The sequence below is a fragment of the Rhagoletis pomonella genome, unplaced genomic scaffold (assembly GCF_013731165.1).
Source record: "Rhagoletis pomonella isolate Grant_MI unplaced genomic scaffold, Rhpom_1.0 Rhpom_scaffold_00007, whole genome shotgun sequence".
NCBI classification, from domain to species: domain Eukaryota; kingdom Metazoa; phylum Arthropoda; class Insecta; order Diptera; family Tephritidae; genus Rhagoletis; species Rhagoletis pomonella.
In genome coordinates, this window is record NW_023458561.1 from 41,125,389 (window position 1) to 41,147,253 (window position 21,865).

Sequence of the window (21,865 nt, forward strand, 5' to 3'; positions counted from 1 at the left end):
TACCTTTATTTACAGAACAGCTGCAAAATGTCCGGTACAACCGCCACTATTCGCACCCGCAAGTTCATGACCAACCGCCTGCTCGCCCGCAAACAAATGGTTTGCGATGTGCTGCATCCAGGTTTATCTTCAGTCAACAAAAAAGACATCCGTGAAAAACTCGCCGCTATGTACAAAGTGACACCAGATGTGTGCTTCGTTTTCGGTTTCCGCACCAATTTCGGTGGTGGCCGCTCAACTGGTTTCGCGCTTATCTACGATACCTTGGACTACGCCAAGAAATTCGAACCTAAATACCGTCTGGCGCGTCATGGACTCTTCGAACAGAAGAAACAGACCCGCAAACAGCGTAAGGAACGCCGCAACCGAATGAAGAAGGTGCGTGGTACTGCCAAGGCTAAGATCGGCCAAACCGCCAAGAAGTAAAAGTCTACCGGAGAGTAGACACAAGAACAAATGCGGCTTTATCGACGGAGCGCGTATGTTAATCTTGTTTTATACAATAAAGTATATAAATTTTACTTTGTTTACCTTTGAAGTGGTTTATAAATACTGTCCGTTCCAAGAAAGTGTGACGAATGGAGCAAGGGCACATTTGCTTCTTTAATTTTATAAGTAAATAAAATTCACTTAAAAGTATTGGGATTTCGTTATTTATTAAGTGCTGCTGATTTAATAAGCAGAGGATATTTTGTGATTCTGGGACAATAAATTTAAGTGAATTCGTAGTGAGTATAATTAACTTTAGATGAATTATGGTTTACTTGTCAATTGCAAACACTGTATATTACAAATTAAACTAAGTTCATTAGATGGTTCCCTATATAATAAACCTGAATTAATCCGGTTATAAGCGTTTGCATAAGATTGCTTTGGAAACAAAGCTAAATACAAGCAGGATATACGGCTATTTATTTGTCTAATATATCAGATAAACTTATAAATTCTGATTATACAAAAGAATGATAACAAGTACAATTTTTTTTTAATTGTATATGCAAAGAACGTAAATGTATAAATGTACATTTACGTTCTTTGTACATTTACGTTCTTTGCCAAATTCTTTTTAAACATCTGGCAACTCACGAAATTCACCACACCATGTGCATTATCAGCTGTTGGCCCAAACACGTTTGTTTACCTTCCTAGAAAAAACTTACTTATATTGGATGGATATTTTTGTTTGAAATGTTTAAAAGGGATACAAGTCCTTTTGCCTCTTTGGGCTTACGACCATGGTTGACAAAGCAACTGCAAAAGTTGGGTAAGTAAAAGTATATGCGCCCCAAAAAAACAGTCAATTGAAATAGAACTTCCACTTGTAGGACTCAAAACTTCTACGCCCATACAGCAAAATTGCATTCCAGCAATACTCAACGGGCGTGATTGCATTGGTGCCGCTAAGACTGGCTCCGGCAAAACATTCGCATTTGCACTACCTATTCTAGAAAAACTGAGTGAGGAGCCAACCAGCCATTTTGCATTGGTACTAACACCCACACATGAATTAGCTTATCAGGTAACAACAGTTGTTGATATTTTACTTTAAGATAATTTTGTTTGAACTTTTTCGACTTTAGATTTCGGAGCAGTTTTTGGTTGCCGGTCAGCCCATGGGTGTGCGAGTATGTGTCGTTTCAGGCGGAACTGATCAAATGGTCGAAAGCCAAAAACTCATGCAACGTCCACATATTGTTGTTGCCATGCCAGGACGACTAGCAGACCATTTAACTGGTTGTGACACTTTCTCCTTTGATAATCTTAAGTATTTGGTAGTAGATGAGGCAGATCGTATGTTAAATGGAGATTTCGACGAAAGTTTAGCTGTAATTGAACGTTGCTTGCCACAAGAGAGACAAAATCTTTTCTTCTCGGCGACGATGAAGGATTTTATGAAGGAATCAAGTATATTCCCCATTGCACAAGATGTATATTAGATATGTAGCTATGAGTAGGGATAATTTAATATATGGAATATAATCTTTTGCAGTGTTTTGAGTGGTCAGAAGAGTCTGATGTAGCAACGGTTGATACACTTGATCAGCGTTATATGCTTTGTGCTGACTACGATCGTGATATGGTATTAATTGAAGCGCTGCGAAAATACCGCGAGGACGATGAAAATGCAAATGTCATGATTTTCACCAACACAAAGAAGTAAAACATATATTAATGGGTGATTAAACAAAGAATTCTTTACCACAATCTTCTAGATACTGCCAGTTGCTGTCTATGACCTTAAAAAATATGGGCATTGAGAATGTCTGCTTACATGGATTTATGCGTCAGAAGGAACGAGTTGCCGCTTTAAATCGATTTAAATCGAACCATGTTCGTACCCTCATCGCTACTGATGTAGCAGCACGAGGGCTGGACATTCCGAGTGTACAACTGGTAATCAATCATCGCTTACCACGTACTCCAAAAGAATATATACACCGTGTTGGACGGACAGCACGTGCGGGACGTAAGGGAATGGCAATTTCTATATTCAGATTTCCAAGAGACTTGGAATTGCTTGGAGAGATAGAAGCAGCGATAAATGTTAAACTAACAGAACATCCTCTTGATCGTGCGTGTAGTATTTTCTTGAATAATTTGTTAGATTCATGCTAATGCATGCTTATCGTTTGACATTGTAGAACGCATGGTAGAACGTATTTTTATGCAAGTTAATGTAACGCGGCGTGAATCGGAAATTCAGTTGGATAATAACGATTTCGACGAACGTGCGCAGAACTATAGGCGCAAACAGTGGATTTTGGAAGGCAAAGATCCCGATGCTATGGAGGAAGCGTAAGTTGTATTTCTTAAAATATGTTAATATTTATTAAAAAGTATATTAACATATATAATTAATCGTCCAATTAAGTTTTCGTAAGAAGCAACGAGATAAATTACGTGAAGCTCGTCGCCAACGTAAAGAGCGCCAGAAGGAATGGGCTAAAAAAGAAGCAGCGCTTACGCAAGATGAACGTTTCATAACTGTTGATGCTAAAAGATTTGAGAAACGTAAAAAATCCAAGACGCTCAAAGGAAATGATGACAATGGAAAAAATGGGGAACAAACGACTGGCAAAACAAATAAAGGATTACATTTAGCAAACAAGTCAAAACTAATAATTAAAAAAAAATCGCATAAGAGTTCAAAACCTTTGAATAGCAAAAAAAAAACCATAAATAAAAATAAGAAGCAAAGTGCTTAACATATTTGAAGTAATTAAGCTAGTTTTTGTTTTAAAGAAGGTTCCAAGTGTGTATATCACGGGGAATGTTTTACTTTACTTTATCTATAACATAACTTACCATTAACTATTGCCAGCACATATGCATGTCTGTATGTACATAATGAATAATAGTACGGTAAACTTTGTTCGACCATTTCATAAGATAGAAATTCATATACTCGTGGATAATGCGACTAAATGCAGAAATGTTTTCTTTTCAGAAACATGCAAGTTTTATTAGAGCTTAGTATGTATTTATACGTACGTACATTTTAGTAGCTTATACGATAACAGTAAAAAAAATTACTCTAAACGTGCTGCACACTTTACACCCAAACTTATTGAAAGCTTAAATCACATATGTGTGTATCTACATATTTTAAGTTTTTTATGCATATCCTATATAAATAGGTATATCCTATACCCTAGAGCAATCCAAAATGTCATGGTTGTGTGCACTTTAAGAAACGCTCTTAAATCTAACAAGTAATAGTTATTGCTTAATCCAGAGATATAGTAAGCAGTGCATCCTCTGGATGTACTTCCAGTAACGCCTTCGCACCATCATTGAATGGATAGGAAATGCTACCATCGATCACAAGATCTGAAAGTGTTGAAAAAATATCCAATTGATAAGAAAATCAAACATATTTGGAGCATGAAATGCTTTTTTAATCAATTGAAAGGACAGGTGACAAAGTAAATATAATAAATGATTGAGAAAAATGTGAACATGACTGACAACTGTCTTAATAAAACGAAAACATGTTAGAAAAACAACCAGTGCAGCAGTCGTCGTTTAGTAAATGCAAGTCGTTATTTAGGGTAAGCAACATATCTTAATTTAGTTAAGTGTGTGGCATGAGCCATACATTTAATGGCAAGACCTTGAAATGGCAATTGAACTATTTTGTAGAATCCCAGTTTGCTATTTGAATTTCAAACGGAAACAGTAAAACTGCTAGTGTACAACTATGCCATTGTGCTACTGATAGCAAATCAAGATGTTGGTTGGAACTACAAATTCAATGGTTTGTACATCCGGCTGCATTTATATAGCTTGGATATAATATTATACTTTTAGGCATTGAAATAGCAAGTCGCTTCGGACAGGAGTTGATCGAGCCGACTATATTGCCGAAATTTGGATTGTGTTTTCGACTGTTAACAGTAATATTCAACACGCTGGCCGCAAATGCCATCTTAAATCCGGTAAAAAGAAACTAAAGATTAATTTAGGGTGTCCCCGATTTTTATGCATTTCGTTTATTTTTTTATTTCATAGAAGCGATATAATCGAAAATTTCTACTACCATGCATACTTTGGAACTTCTATAGCATTACTGCCGTGGCGGAAAATATTTTTGAAATTGTCTGGACCATGTACGTTTTGGATGTGCCATTTCATTTATTTGTCACCATTTCAATGGTTGGTATATTTATGATTTGTTTACAAAGTAAATTAACGCTGCAAGTGTTGCGTTTCTATGAGTATTTAAATTACAAATAGTATATAAAGAGCCGTCAAAACCACAACAAAAGGAAAGCATTGTGAGCCTTATTAGCAATTGTTAAAGCAAAAGATACAAACATGTAATAAAAATATATATTTTGATGGTTAAACAAGCCCATAATTACTTACTCGCATCAATGCAACGTGACTTCACAAATAAGCTATTCACGAATCTGCGCGCCTTGAAGTCCTTTGGACTTGGCCAAACACCAACACAAATTTGTTCGCGTATTGAATAGCACAAGCGTGGATCATCTAGAAAAAAATAGCATGAAAACTAATGTTAATAGAAAAATGAAAAAAAATATTTCTTTTTGTTTTTAGTACCAGGCGCAAAGCGTAAATTTTGATTGTATTGAGTTGCAATTGCGTCAGCATCAAAAGCAGGCATTGGTCTGCCGCCGCCGGGCTCGTCTATGGGCAATATACGTACCAAATCCTCAACTTGTTGGGTTGTAATGCGATTTATGCTGAAATGAGATTAAAAGAAAGAAGTCGTTTTTCGTCTTTTTCCATCTTTTTTTTTCATTAAAATATTAAAAAAAAAAAAAAGTTTTTAATATCGCTAAATATATAACGTCAACACTTTGTAAGAGACATAAGTAAATTAGTGCAGACGCAAAACGCTGAAATTTGGAAAGGGTATTGGAAAGAGAGTATTAAAAATCGCCGCTATTGCAACAATAATCTAGCACTAAACAGCCTAAAACTTAATCCACCTTCGAATTCACCGTTTTGGTTTGATTTTTGGTACTAATTCCTGAGCTGAGCATTTTTTTTTTTTTTTTTTGAAAAACGAGAATGAAAATGGGAAACTTCCAAATAATTCTGAATATAAATATGTATGCATTTCTACCTCGTGTGCCACGAAGTCGATCCTGTTCCAGTGCTCACGCATAATCCAGAACACTTTGTTTTATTGTCTATATCCTGATGGTTGATCACTAATTGTAAATGTGATACACGTGCTGAAAGTTGTTCGCCAATGAAAACCTAAAATGAAAACTTTATTATCAAATTTTAATTACATTTACTATAAGAATTCTAACCTCGTTCAATGCTAAATAAGGCAGAACTCGCTTCATTTTCGCCTTGTATCGCAACGCCCATGACTTACTCAAATATTCCGGTTCAGTCTTTTCTTGTTCCATTTTGGTTACAGTGTGGCGATATAAATCGGTAGACTCGGGGATTTTACCATTATTACCAAGTATAGAAGTACGAATGCGTGTACGATACATCCATTGGAAATCGCCCTAAAATTTTTAAGTGAATTAAAGCAAAGTATCACAAAGCATTAAACCAACCAAAAAAAAAAATAATATATTTATTTACATGCAGTTCGAACTTACACTCTTTATCCTGGCCACCGCATCTGCTGTATTTTCTGTATAATATTTTGGCAACATTAATCGACCCTCGGATCGTTGTGGATCTGAGTTAAAGCCAACAATGGGTGTTTTCTGTTGACTCTGTGCAAAAAGTGGACTAGCGCGTCCGGCTGCAAGCAAGAAGGTGCCATCGCCACCAACAGGCACTATCAAATCCGCCCATTTCATTATCTCCTTGCTTAGGGAGCTTCTAAATTCGACTCTAATTTTAGTAAATTCAAACATCCGTCAATCATTCAGACAGACGCAGGCACATATGCATTTATGGACATTAATTTAAATTTGAAACAAGACACAAAAAGTTGCAAAATTTTGGATCACGTGAGATAAGAAAAAAAAATCGAATTGGTTTAAGAATGTGTGTGTGTGTGTACATACATATGTACATTAGACTGTTCCAAGAATATATAGAAAAAAAATTGAAAATATTGATATCCGAAGGATAACGATAATCCTTGCCGACTTTTAATTGAACTTTTAGTTAATAACTTGAATTAATCATCCATGAAAAGTTTGGAAATGCGAAAATTTCGATGTTTCCCATATTTGGAGGATAATATTTTTAAAGGATATTTTTGGCATGTTCCAAAAGGATAATTGAAAACAAAAGTTTTAATTAATTTTGTTTTGAATTTTTCTTTTAATTGGTACCCATATATCCATATTTTGTGTAAACTTTTGGAAATAAATTATTATTTATAGTCCTTTGGAAAAAGTCCTGACTACCTGGTAAAAAAATAAAAGCACATATTAGCTAAATAGTATGCCCTATTACTGTAGGGAGTATAGTAATACCGAGTTTTATAGAAGTAAAATAAGTGAGTTAACAAAACACGCGAACTGCACAAAGATTATTCTGATAACATTGACTGCAAGTCGGCACGCGTTTTTAAGACAAACCCTATGAAATGAGGGGGGGTATGCGTTAGAAAAAACCAACTTTGGTTTTTTGGGACAGTCTAATGTTTTTATGCTTATTTATGTATGTTTGTTAAGAATATGACCAATATGCATATGCTAGAAATGAGTTGGTTAAAAATGAAATATTAAAGACATAAGCATGCACTTTCTTTGCTATGTAAAATGATTTATTTACATTTAGCGGTTATGCTTTTTGAATTGCTTTTAATTTAATGTATGTATGTTCCGAGAAAAGGTTAGCCCGACGACTCATTTAGTGTACTTTGCCTCCAAGGCTTCGGCACTCACAAAATTAGTTACTGCATCAAATTAAAGAACGTATTCATACGTTTCTAAGGATCGAAGCTATACCGCTGAAGTACATTTTGGGCCGTCGACCTTATATGTAAATGATGCGTACAAATGGCATGCAACATTCAGACTAAATACTACCGTTACCTATTAGCCACTTTCACTTCGCAGCCAACATCTAGAAAGCTATGTACCACGTTTCTTTCAAAATCCTTATGTAAGTTATGGAGATACATTAACATCTCATAGTCGGTGCCACGATCGCGTAGCCTTTTCTCCAACTCTTCACGACTGAGTTTTGGATAGCGCATCTGTTCGAATTCATATCGTGAAAATTTGGTTATAATAAGCGCACGTTGTAATTTGAATTGAGGTGGTGGATATTTGGCCATACCCTCACCAGCATCCTTGTTATGATTGCTGAATTTGCGCCATGCGCGATAATCTGAAAATAGAGAACCTTTATTACATAAATATGTAGTTCTACTTGTGCATACATTTACGTATGTATAAGCGTTGTACATATCTGTGCGCTTTTGACAAAACAACTCATTTGATTTCGGTAGGTTGGAATTTAACGGAAAATATAAGAAACTTCAAATTTTAAATTTCAAATTTTATTTACATAACTTTCATTAATATAGCATCTTAAACTAATCGTATTATAGATTAAAAATAAAAATATAAGAGAAAATAACCTCACTCGTCACAAGTTGTTTAGTCAGATATGCACAGAAATGTATGTATGTGGGCCGGCTATCGATCCTGGCAGAGCTTTTATTAAAGTATGTACATACATTAGAAATCTAATGTAAAAGAAAATGTTTATCTAACGTTAGAGACTGTGTTTGCGGGTTTGTAATATTATTTATTTACTTTAGATATTGAAAAACTTGAGTTAATTCTGCAATTTTGGATTCATTGTAAACATTTCATGTTCCAAATACCATGCATGTGTGTATATTTTTTAAACTATGCATTGATTATTGGGTAAGGAATTATAAATGAATGCAAATTTAATTACATATGTAAGTATTTATGTATATATTTTAAGTAACCCATCACGTTCTCCTAAATTTTTTTAATACCTACTTATACGCTTTTAAATGAAAATATTCGTATGTACATACATATGTTCCTAAACTTTCGATTGAATGCGATCGCTTGCGTTATCAATTCATTAATTGATAGTACAAATATATATACGTGACGTCGCGTTTTTACACACTAACTTTACAGATAAGTACGCATGTATGTAAAACAATATGTACGACTAGCATTGAAACAAAACTTTTGCAGAATCTGCCATTGAACCTTTCCTACATATGTATGTATTTCGAACCATGCTGCTGCATTTAGCACTTGTGAAAAAAGCTTCAAATTTGGATGGAAATTCTTGGCATTGTTTTTAGTTTCCTACAAAGTTTTAAACTTGGATATGGGTTTTGTAAGAGATGGAGCCATGATAAAAACATAACAAAGTAAAACCATTGAGAGGCAGTCTGACCTTTCCAGCAATTCATCAAAACGCGTAAATGCCTCGTAACCATGTAAACCTCGTAAACTTACTTCATTTTGTATGGAAAATCGAATTATTTACGTAGTTTACGCGTTTAAGAGGCATTGACGCGTTTCCAAGAATACCCATACTTCCATACATAGATACCATGCATCGCATCAAATAATACGAATGGCTCTAAGTCTGTCTAACCAGGGCGCGGACAATAACCGGCGTTTAGCTTCAGGCGCTAAACGGTTAAGTAGTATATCAAGCAACAATGATGGGCCCTCAACAAGTACTGCTAAAAGTCTTATAAGCAACCTAGAAATAATTTTAGATTCCTCCAGCGAAAGCGAAGGCTCAGATGTAGAATCTGGAGATATTAAAAAATGTAAAATTAAAGCTCAATTGAAGCCCTATCTTAAAGAAGAACGAGCTCATCTCGGGGAAAATCCTCTTGTACAAAAATACGACAAGTTGACAGATCTGGCCCGCAGATATTTGAGCGCTCCACCCGCCAGCCTTCCATGTGAGCAACTGTTCAGTGCAGCCGGCCTTGTATATGAGCCTCTAAGAAATCGCCTCATGGGAGAAAAGGCAGCAAAACTACTTTTGTGAAATGTAATATGCCCCTTTTGAACTTTCTCTACTAGATTTAAACACTGTATACGTTAAGCATTTACTACAAGAGCGTGCAATTGCTAGCTAATGCCGATGACGTCGACCTTTTCCCAAGTTGGATAAGGAAGCAAAGCGACTGGGTCTGGTGGTAAACGAGGACAAGACGAAGTATCTCCCGTCATCAAACAAACAGTCAGCACATTCGCGGCTTGACACCTACGTCACTGTTGACAGTTATAATTTCGAAAAGGTAGAGAATTTCGTTTACTTGGGCACCAGCATTAACACCGATAATAATGTCAGCATTGAAATCCAAAGTAGAATCACTCTTGCCAACAAGTGCTACTTTGGACTAAGTAGGCAATTCAGGAGTAAAAGTCCTCTCTCGACGTACGACAACCACACTCTGTGCTGGTATATGGCGCAGAAGCATGGACAATGACAAATCCGATGAGGTGGCTCTTGGAGTATTCGAGAGAAAGATTTTGCGGAAGATTTACGGGCCTTTACGCGTTGACGACTGCGAGTACCGCAGTCGATGGAACGATGTATGAGCTTTACAACGACATGGACATACACCAGCGAACTAAAATACAGCGGCTCCGCTGACTTGGACACCGACGCTCCAGCTTTGAAAGTATTCAACTCCGAACCCGCTGGTGGTAGCAGAGGAAGAGGGAGGCCCCCACTACGATGGAAAGAACAGGTGGAGATGGACTTGGCTTCACTTGGCATTTCCAATTGACGTGAGTTGGTACAGAGGAGAAACGACTGGCGTGATTTTTTGAACTCGGAAAAAATCGCTTAGGCGGTTACAGCGCCAAATACGAAGAAGAAGATTAGGTTAAGCACTCGTTCAATGTTCTAATAATTTACAAATTTTAAGTAATAAAAACGATGACTTAACTTAATTATAGCTTTTTTAATGTTATTCCTAATATTCGCATTCCGAAGATTCGAAAAAATTTTACATTCGAAACATCCCTACTATACATACAACAAAGCTAAGTTTAAAGTGTTATGATAACAAGTATTATTAAAAAAAAGTAATTTTTAAGCAAAAAACACAATCGACTTTAATTCGCATATAAAAATTTAGGAGTGTAATTTTTTTCATGATCCAATGATCGGATCTAAACCAAATTAGTATGGGACCACCTATGAGACACTACCTTTCCGACAGATTATCAAAATCAATTGACGTGGTCCAAAGTTACACGGTAACAATGTATATAAAAAAAAAAGAAAAAATATATTCCGACGAATTGATAACCTTCTCCTTTTTTGAAGTCGATTAACAAGTAATTTTTAAGCAGAAAACAAAGCCGATTTCAATTCTTATATACAAATTTAAGATTGTGTTAATTTGTTACACATCTTTAAAAAAAAAAGAATTATAGAAATCGCTTAACGTGGTCCATGCATAAGCAAACAAAATAAAAAAACAAAAAAAAAATAATCTGCGAACTGATAACCTTTTCCTTTTTGTGAAGCCGGCTAAAACTAAATAAATTTGATTTACCTTTTGCCAATTTATGAGTTAGCGTTGTTGGCTTAAACATTTCCTCTGTCGACTTTTTCTCGCAGTAATAACAATATTATTTAGCAATATCAATATCAATAATTCCCAAATACTTCCTTTCGCCAGTTTAACGATTGCAGCTGTTGATAAAATTATTTCTGCGACGGTATACAACTATTGTTGTTGTATTAATGTGTTGTATGGTTTCACTAAAGATGTTAATAATTGTAGCTTGCCGTATTTATTGCGCGTCCTCAGATGTTAAAAAACAAAGATTTGCATAGTTAACGCCACTTCGCTTGATTCTAACAAGCACAGCTACTAAAAATATAGATATTTATAGAATTTACTTTAAGGGCAATCTATGTATGTAATTAAAGAAACATACTCACCATATATTTAATCGATTTCAAGATAACGAATTGTTTTTCTTTCGCCTTTTGTTTTCAAATAAGCGGATTATTCCATACGAGTGGCTAATGTACATATGCGAAGACTGAACATTTACATGAATATACGTATACGTACATATGTGATTATGGAGCGCCGCCAATGAACTTCGCCCTCACTTTCCTCCTTCGCTTAATTATTACTGTTGTACTATTAACGAAAATTGCGGTTTTTGATACTGAAACCACCCGCATTTCAAGGGTACGGAAGCGTTGTAAAATTTCGCAATTATTTTGAGTGGCTTGCTCAAAATAAAAATCCGTTTTTGTCTTATCTCAACAAAAACACTGCGCACACAGATTGTTGTTTACTGTTTGGTTCAATTACCAGTTCCTACAAAGATCTTCTCACATTGACTTCTCGAACATTACTGGTCTCTATACATACAGGTCTCTCCGACATAGCTGCATGTACATATATATATGTGTTTAATTTAGTGCAGCTATTGCTTTTATTTTTTAGATGGACGTCCAATACGAGTTGCCATTATCAGTTCCTTTAGTGATAAGCGCCTGTTATTTGGTGCCTATTAAACTTTATTTATTTACAAATGCACACATGGTCTGCTTCTTCTTAGCAATGTTTGATTTCACAATAGAATTATTTATAAAGCAAAACAAAGCGGTTCTTCGTAACCGTAACAATCTACGAAAATGCTATCACTAAGGGCCGGTTGCTCAAAGCCTGGTTGGCACTAATCCCCGGTTAAACATCGTTATCGGCGTTACCGACTCCGTGTTATATCCCAACCTTGGAGAAATTCACAGTTCTCAAGTTGATATCCAACATCATTCTCCAACTCATCTCTAACCGACGCACCGATACGGAAAATGTGATAGAAAAGAATTTTTAATTATCAAGTGAAAAACGAAAGTTATATAGAGGAAATTACCAACAAAAAGTAAATAATCTTCATAGTATCCTCAAATAATCTTGAAAGAAAATTAAAGGCGAAGTGAATCAAGTGGCAAAATGACTGTCGGACTGTATACGTGAAGTTAATTATTGTAATAAAATGAAAAATTAATACTTAAATTCTTCTATGTATGTCGTTTCAATCAAAAAGGTATACGGTATTTTACTATTTCAAATTCAGTGAGAACTAGCATTTCTCAACTTCAGAAACAGTCCTTTTTTTATACAAAGAAAAATGCCTTTTTTGTTGAGAACGATATGTTCCTCCACTTGAGGTACTATTGTGAAAGAACGTTGGAGATTTGAGAAATACCTTAGTTCTCAACTTAACCTCAAGTTGAGCTCAAACATAAATGTTTGTTGGAATACGTGGAGTCGAAAACGTCGATATTGATGTTAACCGATGATTAGTGTCAACCAGGCTTTGAGCAACCGGCCCTAAATCCGAAAGTAGCACACAATTTGAATACATCTGGCCGTAGCAATTCAGATTCAGTAATAACATATATATTCGTAATTTTACGAAAATCGTAATGGGGGCTGCTATCACAGAATCCATCCTAGTCCGATGTTTCGTGAAATCTACGAAAATGCAATCACTGATTCCGAATTGATACGAACGTGTATATTCAAAGTATACGCCACGTTCGTGACTATTCGTATTCTGTGATAGCATTTTCGCAGATTTCACGAAAAGTCGGACTACGATGGATTCTGTGATAGCCCTGAATAGGAGATGCATGTTGTGGCATTGCATTTCTATCAATATGGATTTGCTTTGAATATTTTCGTTGCGAGTTCTTTTTACCAATCCAACAAAGGGATATTTGTTAAATATTGCGTCGGGTTCTTAAACTCTTCATCAACACCCCAGCAATGGAGGAATTAAAACAACCCTATCAGCTTCGATATTAACATGACTTCAAATAAAAACCTATCGTTTAAAACGGACTTTGTCCTATTTTGTCTGGATGTACTCCCACTTCTTTCAAACTCACATTAAAAACATTCATTGACATTACGCAAAAATTCAACTTTAATTTATCGGTTTGTAATTCAATGTAAATACAGAAATAAATGCATAACAAAGGAGTTTAAATGGAACTTAAAAGAACTTGGTTTCCTATAAAAGAAAGGTATAAAGGCAATTCATTTTCCTACTGAATTGTTTTTATAATTACGTACAGAAAGATTTTTTTTTCCTTTCAGCCGAATCTATAGTTGAGCGTTACACCGCTTGAACTTGGTGTAACCTTGCAATTGTCGACGCCAGAGCCGTCTGAACTTACAACTTCGCCACTAGGGCATTTATAAAAAAGTGGTTTGCCCTAAATAATATACGTAATGTCAAATCAGCTTGTGTTTAAAAATTTTCATTCTATGTACGCACCTGCAACTGATGAATTTCCTTTTGAATTTGTATGTCGTAGATGGGTTTATGAACAGTCTGCTGTTGTCCAGATTGAAACAAATCGAGTAATTTTCCAGCCCACATTGCCATAGTTTCTGCTTTTAAATTACTTTCGTTAACACCTAGCAAAGACTTCAAGTCACTTTGCGTTTGTTGTTGTTGGTTTTGTAGAATTGGCTGTGCAGCAGTTTGTAGACCGCCTGTAGTTATTCGTCCAGGAAACGATATACTTGGGCATTCAATAGTCAAATCTCGAACAGAACCTGCCTGCCTATTGAGATACATTGAACCTGCGCTATTGATTTGCTCCAGAACACTTTTAATTCTTTTGCTGAAAATATGCAAGTTTTAATTATTATACAAAAGATTATATTTAAATACTATGTACATCGATAGTTTTGCATTAACTTGGGTCAATTCGACATTTGTATAGCAAAACGTAATGAGTATAGAAATCGCATGCATTAGTTACATATAACCTAATTAGAATTGAAAATAATTAAGTTAAAGTTTGTAAACATTATGAATTAGGGCGGGAAGTTAGAAAACGATTTTCGCTAAGCTAGCTATCTCTGCCTTGTAAGAATTCGACTTATCATAATTGAAATTTGTATTTCGCTATACTTAAGATCCACATTGCTGCGTTGATTAGAACGTTGTATACGTCCGTTGTTCATAGAATTGTTGTTGTTATGCATCCCAGAAGCTCCTCCGTTTCGATTATTATTCCAATTCATGTTTTTAGCGCCAATATTCACAAAGCCGTTTCCGCGATTCCCACATCCGTCATTATTACGTCTCCGAAAGTTATTATTCCAGCGTCGACGATACTGCCCATTGCCACTTAGGCCACCTTCCGTATTAAGACTTGTTAGAGACATTGAGTGTTGTTGCGTTTGCATATTCGAACGCCAATTAGCATTTGCATTAACATTGTTCTGTTTATTTGGTGCCTGTACCGGTGTTTTCTGTTGTTTGCTGGTGTTGGCGTTATTATTATTGTTACTTTTATTGGGACTCGGGCCATTAGTAAGTCTTTCTCGTACACTATTTTTATTGTTGTTGGGATTTGGGTCATTAGTGCGTCTTTCTCCCATATTATTTTTATTGTTGTTGTTGTGGTTGTTGTTGGAATTTGGGCCATTATTAATTCTTTCTCGTAAATCCTTTGGATTATTTTGCTTTTGTTGACTTAGTGGGTTCCCTTCGCATGACTTCTTTAATTCAGGATCGTTGAACATCTCATCGAAATCATCCTTCATGTATTCCAAATCAATAAAGTTGGTTTCAGCGCTCGGGCCTCGCCACATCCCAAGAGACTTGTTTAATTTGTCGCTGGAATTTAGAAAAGATCCCTCACCTAGTAATTCTGATTCATTATCCATAACTTCGTCTTCATCTTCAACTTCATCATCTCTAGACTTTCGCCGTTCAGCTTTAAAGGCAGGTCCGGTGTTGATAGTGGATTTAGAGGCAGCACCGATGCTTTTGTTACCAAGGTTGCGAAAAACGTCCTTCTTTGTTGCTATATACTCGTCTAAATATACGTTTTATTATTATGGGCACAAGTTTGGTCAAACTAAGCATTATAGTACCAAGAGACATTTCCAAAAATTTATCCAATTCGGAAGTCATCATAAAATCAGATTTTGTCGGGAACTAAGAACTAAGCAAATCAGGTTTCTGCAATCTTCAAAAGTTTAGTAGGCAGAATCGCCTCTTAAAATTCGTTTCACTACTTTACACAAATTTTACTACAGAGCAACATAAGTTGATGCGAGATTTTCATGAATAAAAAATTTATTTGTGCTTCATCACAGTTACTGAAACCGTTATTCCCGGCGAAACATGTGTCCAAAGTATGATGCCACCAATTTTTTTTTTTATTACCGGCCGTCTTCACGTGATGGAAAATTTCGCTCGTGTGACGACGCAAGTGTAGACCGCAAAAAGTACGAACCATACTTTTTCTCGCCTACCCAGCGGTTTGCGAGATCTCGCATTCTTTCAACTATCATTTTTGTTGTTGGACAGGTATTTTCTCATTTCGCAGAATTCTTCAGAGTAGAAACATCGTTTATCGAGCATGAACCAATTAGAACAGATCTGACCGGTTGAGAAGCAGTCATTTATAATAGCAATTGAGAAAAAAAGTGGGTGACGTTCGTAATTTTGAAGTTTGCTATTTCTGTTTTGGTTCTTTCTTTATGTGTATTTTGTCGGTGGTTTATTTCAGTTATTTTTAAGTGATTTTTTATGCAAATGTAATTAAAATGAAGTGCGCGGTGATTGAATGCAAAAACACAAATGCAAATGCAAAGCACAAACATGTGCACAACATTGCTTGCATTTTTTCTTTACGCTTTTTTTCATATTCTTTGTTTACTTTTCACAGAAAATAACATGGCGCCGAAATTACAAACGTGAGCCAGAAAATTACTTTTTTCTTTTGCTCCATTTTGTCAGATCTTGTGTAGTTGGATCATGGTTTATCGAGATTTTCAAGCATGTGAAGACGGCCGTGACGGCGCGTTTACATTAGACAATGCTGTCAAGACAATAAAGAAACACGATTACAGGACATTTGAATGGATTTGTAACTTCTGCGCTTGAAAGTTGCGTAGCGGCTCTTTCGTAGTTGTGCGTGTGTTAGTGCGCTGCAGCAGAACTGCAAGTTTGTCCTCTTTCAGACACTTCAAGTCTTGAAAGCAATTTTTTCGCATTCCCTTTTGTGTTTTATATTTGCTTCCACAAGCGTCAACTTTAATTGAATTCAAGTCCTTGGTTCTTAAATGGGAAGCAACGAAAAGATCAAAAGCGGGGTAGAAGCTGTAACAACTTTTTGAGAAACTTTACCTCACCGCACTGTCTCTCTTGCCCACAAACAGAGTGGTTCTGGTGGCAGAAATGTTCCAGTGTGAAACCCACCATTCGGAAGGTGGCCACACTAGTTCAAATTTTCGCACTAGGTGTCGCTGCTACCTCGTAGCCGCCATTGCTCTGCCAGCTTGCTTCCGGAATGTGAATATTTCTTCACTTTTTTCTAATCTTCTGGAAGGTGAACGTGTTCGTATTTTCCTACCTAGACCGAGCATAACTCCAGGTTTCTACAATGAAAAAAACGTGTTCGTATTCTTTTATTAAGCGAAAGTGTACATATTTCGTCATGAATGCCTTTAGTACGGAGTCGGTGAGTTTTCAGAGGCATTTATATGTCAAGCAAAATTGATACCTCTGGTGATATTTTTTTTATAACCATCAAAGGACAAACCTTTTAGCCAAAGAAAATTGTGCTGTGATTTTGGGTGCTTCGGTGAGCATAATAGCCTTTGATCCATGGGTTTCGGCTACAATTTTAACTTACAATAATTATTTGTAGGCAGTCCTATATAACTACAATGCGGTCTATGCTTGCCGTATTGTAGAACTCGCAATTGCTGCCAAAGCAAAGGTGTATGCAACGACTATCGCCATGTGGTTGATTTAAGATGGTGGACTATGTGGTCTAGATACTTTGCAACACGTGCTTTTGCAACATCTATAACTAATTTGAAGCATTATGATTGTTAACCATTTATTTTTCCTTTGTTGCAGTTGCCTAGAGGATGGAATTTAGGAGAGGGTGTATAAAACTGGTAAGTGCAATGCATAACCTAAAATTCGTAGTAAAAGCAGTGCGAGCACAGAGTCGCTGGTTGGAAGATAAAGAATACCACTTCCGCTAGTGCTTTTTACTTGCTCGTAAAATAACTCTCTTCGCACAAGCATAACCCAAATTTCCTTGTAAATTTGCGGTGCATATTTTTTAGTGAAGTGTACATATTTACTTAAAAATATTTTATTACTATACATACAGTGCATGAAATACAGTTTAGAAATAATAATTTCAGAATATGGTGAATATTGACGACTTGGCTATCTCAACAAGATGTGGTCCTAAAATACCGAAAAGCAGCGACCCGCGTACCGATACTTGTTGTTTTGTAGCAGGATACAAGCTCCCCAAAGAGTTTTCGGGGAGTGTTGCTGGGTGACAGTCCTTGGCCAAATATAAATCTGGGTCGTTCCGGTTACGTAGACCCGACTGTCGTGGGGACGATACTTGTCCAAGAGTAAAGGTAAAAGCAATAACTTTTTTCGTAAATACTATAGGGGTATTTTCTGAGTCTTGCAAAGCCTTTGCATGATAAAAACTTTTCATATGGGACAGCTTTGCAAACCAAGCTAGTAGGCATGGGTAATTGCGCAATTTTTTTGGCGCTTGCTCAATAACGCCAGCGCCACCTGTGGTGTCAGCGCCCTAACCCAGCGCAATAGCGCAGTGTACTGAATTGAACACGGCGCCATCTGAGTGTCACCGCAGTACCCATCGTCATACAGTACAGTACACCATACAGTGGTGTCATGTCTATTATTTCTATAAATTTCAGCGCTGTGCAACGCTTGTACCGCCAACTGAATTTAATTGCTAGGAATGTACTAAATTCCACGATATTCTATCATTCTTGAGTAAAAGCTTTAAATTCGCGTTCTCAACATTCAAATGCAAAAACAAAGTACGTGTAAATTTTCAAAGAGTTAAGGCGAATTGTGTGTGTGCCTCATATGTTTCTTGGTGTTAATGGCGCTGGCGCTTTCCATATACTGGTGTTCGCGCGGCAACTCCGGCTACCGTGTTAGCGCAATTGCGCCGCGCAGCACAGTGTTACCCATGTACCGTGCAAGAGCTTTGCAAGACTGAAAATACCTCATATGTAAATAATGATGATCTATATATTTTCTTTTCTGACATCTCTTATGAATCAATGTGATATCATTTAAATTAACTGAGGCAAACATTTTATATCTAGAATATATTGGTATGCTACATATTTTAATTATATCCATTCTTATTTTCTCCAGAATCATCCGATTATGCACTCAGGGGGGAAAGCAGTAATTTGGCGTACATACGTTTGCCTAACACAAAATCTCAAGGTAAATAAAAGAAAACAGTATTACTATGTATATACTTTATCTATGATGATATTATAAACCATTCACAGACAACCATATAAAGGTACAACTATGAACAAACTGTTCCAATATTCTTTTGGGATAAGCGCGTTCTGTTGAACTGGTTATGGATAATGGTTAGAAAATGGCACTGAGTTTCTTAAAATTCTGTGTTCTATTAACTGCGTAACGTGAAACTAATTAATAAGATATTTTTAATTCCAGGAGTTTTCCACTTTTTACTGGTACATATTGAAAGTCAACGACCTGCTATTGGACATCGTTTTTGTAAAAATTCCATGTAGATTAATTAGTAAATAAAACCGTTTTACTCTTAAATATTAAATTTTTGTTTATTTTTTTATTATCAAAAAATCAAAACTTGTTTAACCAAATTTGCACGCTCACATCGTTTTTGTAAAATAAGACGTGGTATTTAGATTGTACATAAAACCGATTTGCCACAAATATTCAGCACTATTCTGCATTTCGACTCGAATCGAAATTTTCTCCATTTGACAACTTCGGTATTCTGCGTTCCGTTTCGTTTCGATCAGTCTTCGAAATTTAAGATATAGCCATGATAAAAATATAGCAAGGTAAACCCGTTTTGTTGTAGAAGCATACAAGTTCCATAAAGAGTTTTTGGGAAGTGTTGCTGGAGTGGCAGTCCTTGGCCAAATGTAATGCCTGGATTATAATGGAAATAACAGAACTGAGTGAACTGTCACTTAATTATCTATTGTATGTGCAATGAATTCAAACGATTATAATGCACTTCAACGCAATGTAAAACGGAAGCATCTAAAGTCAATAGATCCTTACGAATTCGCTGCGATTTGTTACGATTCGCCCCGTGCATTATAACCAAGGTATAAATCTGGGTCGTTCCGATTACGTAGACCCGGCATTTCAAAATCATAAAAGTGAGAGTAAAAAAAAGGAATTGTTCAAAGTTGTTGTTTGAGATTGAAAATGAGAATTAGTGCGTTCCAGAACGTCTACGATTTGCAGGTTTTGCAGGATTAAGTTCAAAGTCGTTCCCGTACGCCACGTTCACATTGAAGGCGAAAACAGCTGTTCCTGTAAAACCTGCAAATCGTGAAGTACGGAAACGGGCTAAATGTGTGCGCACGATGCAACGTTATTTAATTTTTTTTTGTTTTCATTGTCTAAATAAAGACTGAAATGCACTGAACACAATTTATTCTTTTTATATAACATTAATTGATTTATGTACATACATACGTACATTAAATGTGGAGTTACATAAAAAAGATGTTTTTTGATTATTGTACTCGTTTTACTAGCTTTTTAAAAAGAGGTGCGTATGTTGATTCGAATACGATTTGCTATAGAAGGATAAGCTTCGTTCTTCCCCCCCGACGGCTTTCAAAATCAAATTCATTTGCGTTCAAATCTTCCACTCTACTAAATACAGATGCTGTGGAGTGCTCAAACGACGTTTATAATTTCACTGGCTTTGAGCGGTGATTAATGCAGTTCAAGATGAATTTGTTATAATTCTTCACTCATCTGAAAAGTTTAAACACATGTTCGCATCAGCAATCTGGGACTCGCTCCGCTCTTCAATCAATATAATTATGTTTCCACTTAAATAAGGAACAAACAAAAATTTTATTTTTAAATTAAAATCAGGTAGATATATTTAGTTATTTTAAAATTTTTACAAATTTTAACTTCATAAGCTGGCAGAGCTGGGTGAGTGCAATTACATTACAATTACAATTACATTACTCAGTAGTTGTAATTAGGAATCAATTCCTTCGGTTCACAGCAAAGGAATCGATTACTTTCTCAAATCCTTGAAGTAATTCAAATGGAATTGTTTTTTTTTTTAAATTCCATTACAAGGAATTTCATATTGTAATTGGAATAAATTACGTGCTAGTAAAGTAATTTTTTTCAATTCCTTTGAAAGGAATTGAAAATGTAATTGATATTTTTCGAATGCCATTCCGCAAAGTAATCGAAAAATTTATAAAAAAGAAAATTTACTGTTGAATTGCAATAGCTTTGTTAAATTGCTTGCTTGCCTTGCCTTGAATAAATAACTTATACCTAAATTGAAAAAAAAAACTAATAACATTTTCAATTCCATTCAAAGGAATTAAAAAAAAACAAAATTAACTTACTAGCACGTAAAATATTCCAATTGCAATATGAAATACCTTGCAATGGAATTAAAAAAAAAATTACATTTGAAATAACTTCAAGGAATTGAGAAAGTAATCAATTCCATTGCTGTGGACTGAAGGAATTGATTCTTAATTACAATTCCTTGTAATTTGTAATTGGGTGATATTTAATTCCTATAAGAATCATAACGACCCAGCTCTGTAAGCTGCTATAGTATGGTAGCAATTATTTCTTTTGTTTTGTTTGAATTTCACACATTCCTAGGCAACCATCTGATTTCGGAGATGTGACGGTCTACCTCTTCTTCTTTCGATCCGATCGTAACTCAGAATATTAAATAACGATTGTAGCGCAGCGGAATGCGGGAACGTAATTGAAATACGGAATAGGGCTGATTGAATTTTTGTTTATTTGCTCTCAAAAATCATTTTTAACCAAATTTGCACGCTCCCTCAAAGCTAGTGCAGTATCTTGTTTCGCCCTCATTCGATCGCCCTTGGATTTCTTACCAATACCTAACTTGGGTAGGCCTCGGTTTAATCCTTCTAACAAAATACATGCTTTGCACGGTTGTTGAGATGAAACAAATCCGCAACGTTCACATGTACCCCTAACTGGTTTTTTCACAGTGTCTTTAAATTTGAGTTGCTCCCCTGAATGAATAATGTCCATTATAACAGATGGGCGCACCCTTTCCAAATCTTTTAAATATGCGCGTGCATGTCCTCGATATGCATTTGGCGCAAAAACGCACTCAGTTGAGAAGTACACTAACTTTTTATAATGAGCATACATTACAATTTCCTTTTCGTAAGCATACTTTAGTGGTTTGACCCGAGGTATCGTATCTTCGCTGCCACCGGTGCGTATTTCTGTACAACGACTTAAACGAGCAGTGTCTCCTCGCAAAATATTCATCAATACGGTCTCGGCAATATCATCGGCAT

At 35.9% G+C, this 21,865-nt stretch overlaps 6 protein-coding genes across 14 annotated transcripts in view; 3 read left to right on the forward strand and 3 right to left on the reverse strand.

The window, feature by feature from the left end:
- The window catches only part of LOC118742835 (40S ribosomal protein S24), a 4,363-nt gene extending 3,724 nt beyond the window's left edge, over positions 1-639 (forward strand). Inside the window, exon 2 of one of the 3 annotated variants that reach the window (XM_036475222.1) lies at positions 16-636. In XM_036475222.1, the coding sequence (XP_036331115.1) occupies positions 28-426 (399 nt within the window). In that variant the 5' untranslated portion in view covers positions 16-27 and the 3' untranslated portion in view covers positions 427-636. Of the gene's footprint in view, positions 1-15 lie in introns of all 3 variants that reach the window. The other 2 variants (XM_036475223.1, XM_036475220.1) reach the window with 2 other exon arrangements.
- Positions 640-1,079: 440 nt separating this feature from the next.
- On the forward strand, positions 1,080-3,228 carry LOC118742836 (probable ATP-dependent RNA helicase Dbp45A). The gene is made up of 7 exons (XM_036475224.1): positions 1,080-1,264; positions 1,326-1,519; positions 1,581-1,928; positions 1,991-2,157; positions 2,214-2,572; positions 2,643-2,796; positions 2,873-3,228. Exons 1-7 carry the CDS (start codon positions 1,189-1,191, stop codon positions 3,204-3,206), a joined length of 1,632 nt encoding a protein of 543 aa, XP_036331117.1. The 5' UTR covers positions 1,080-1,188; the 3' UTR covers positions 3,207-3,228.
- Positions 3,229-3,441: 213 nt separating this feature from the next.
- Positions 3,442-12,003, reverse strand: LOC118742837 (NAD kinase 2, mitochondrial). 6 transcript variants are annotated; one of them, XM_036475226.1, is made up of 9 exons: positions 11,380-12,003; positions 10,988-11,305; positions 7,491-7,803; positions 6,093-6,333; positions 5,790-5,996; positions 5,597-5,733; positions 5,068-5,210; positions 4,870-4,995; positions 3,442-3,831 (listed from the first exon to the last, which is right to left on the reverse strand). In XM_036475226.1, the coding sequence occupies exons 2-9, from the start codon at positions 11,025-11,027 to the stop codon at positions 3,728-3,730; spliced, it is 1,311 nt and encodes a 436-aa protein (XP_036331119.1). In that variant the 5' UTR covers positions 11,028-11,305; positions 11,380-12,003; the 3' UTR covers positions 3,442-3,727. The 6 variants fall into 6 exon arrangements, with proteins under 6 accessions (XP_036331119.1, XP_036331121.1, XP_036331123.1 ...); XM_036475228.1 differs by having other exon boundaries at positions 6,093-6,321; positions 10,988-11,308; XM_036475230.1 differs by having other exon boundaries at positions 5,174-5,210; positions 10,988-11,308.
- LOC118742838 lies at positions 3,825-4,861 on the forward strand. The gene is made up of 4 exons (XM_036475232.1): positions 3,825-4,052; positions 4,144-4,258; positions 4,312-4,439; positions 4,513-4,861. Exons 1-4 carry the CDS (start codon positions 3,993-3,995, stop codon positions 4,735-4,737), a joined length of 528 nt encoding a protein of 175 aa, XP_036331125.1. The 5' UTR covers positions 3,825-3,992; the 3' UTR covers positions 4,738-4,861.
- A 1,551-nt stretch (positions 12,004-13,554) lies between the features above and the next one.
- Positions 13,555-15,419, reverse strand: LOC118743715 (probable cyclin-dependent serine/threonine-protein kinase DDB_G0292550; the record flags this gene model as incomplete). The annotated part of the gene is given in 4 exon segments (XM_036476478.1): positions 13,555-13,680; positions 13,743-14,094; positions 14,388-15,300; positions 15,359-15,419. Coding segments are annotated over 4 exon segments (1,431 nt in total). The 3' UTR covers positions 13,555-13,557.
- Positions 15,420-20,872: 5,453 nt separating this feature from the next.
- Positions 20,873-21,865, reverse strand: part of LOC118742842 (cytoplasmic tRNA 2-thiolation protein 1) — a 29,615-nt gene continuing 28,622 nt past the window's right edge. The window contains exon 3 of one of the 2 annotated variants that reach the window (XM_036475236.1): positions 20,873-21,828. In XM_036475236.1, coding sequence (XP_036331129.1) covers positions 21,336-21,828 — 493 coding nt within the window. In that variant the 3' untranslated portion in view covers positions 20,873-21,335. The remainder of the gene's footprint in view (positions 21,829-21,865) is intronic. The other variant, XM_036475237.1, reaches the window with a different exon arrangement.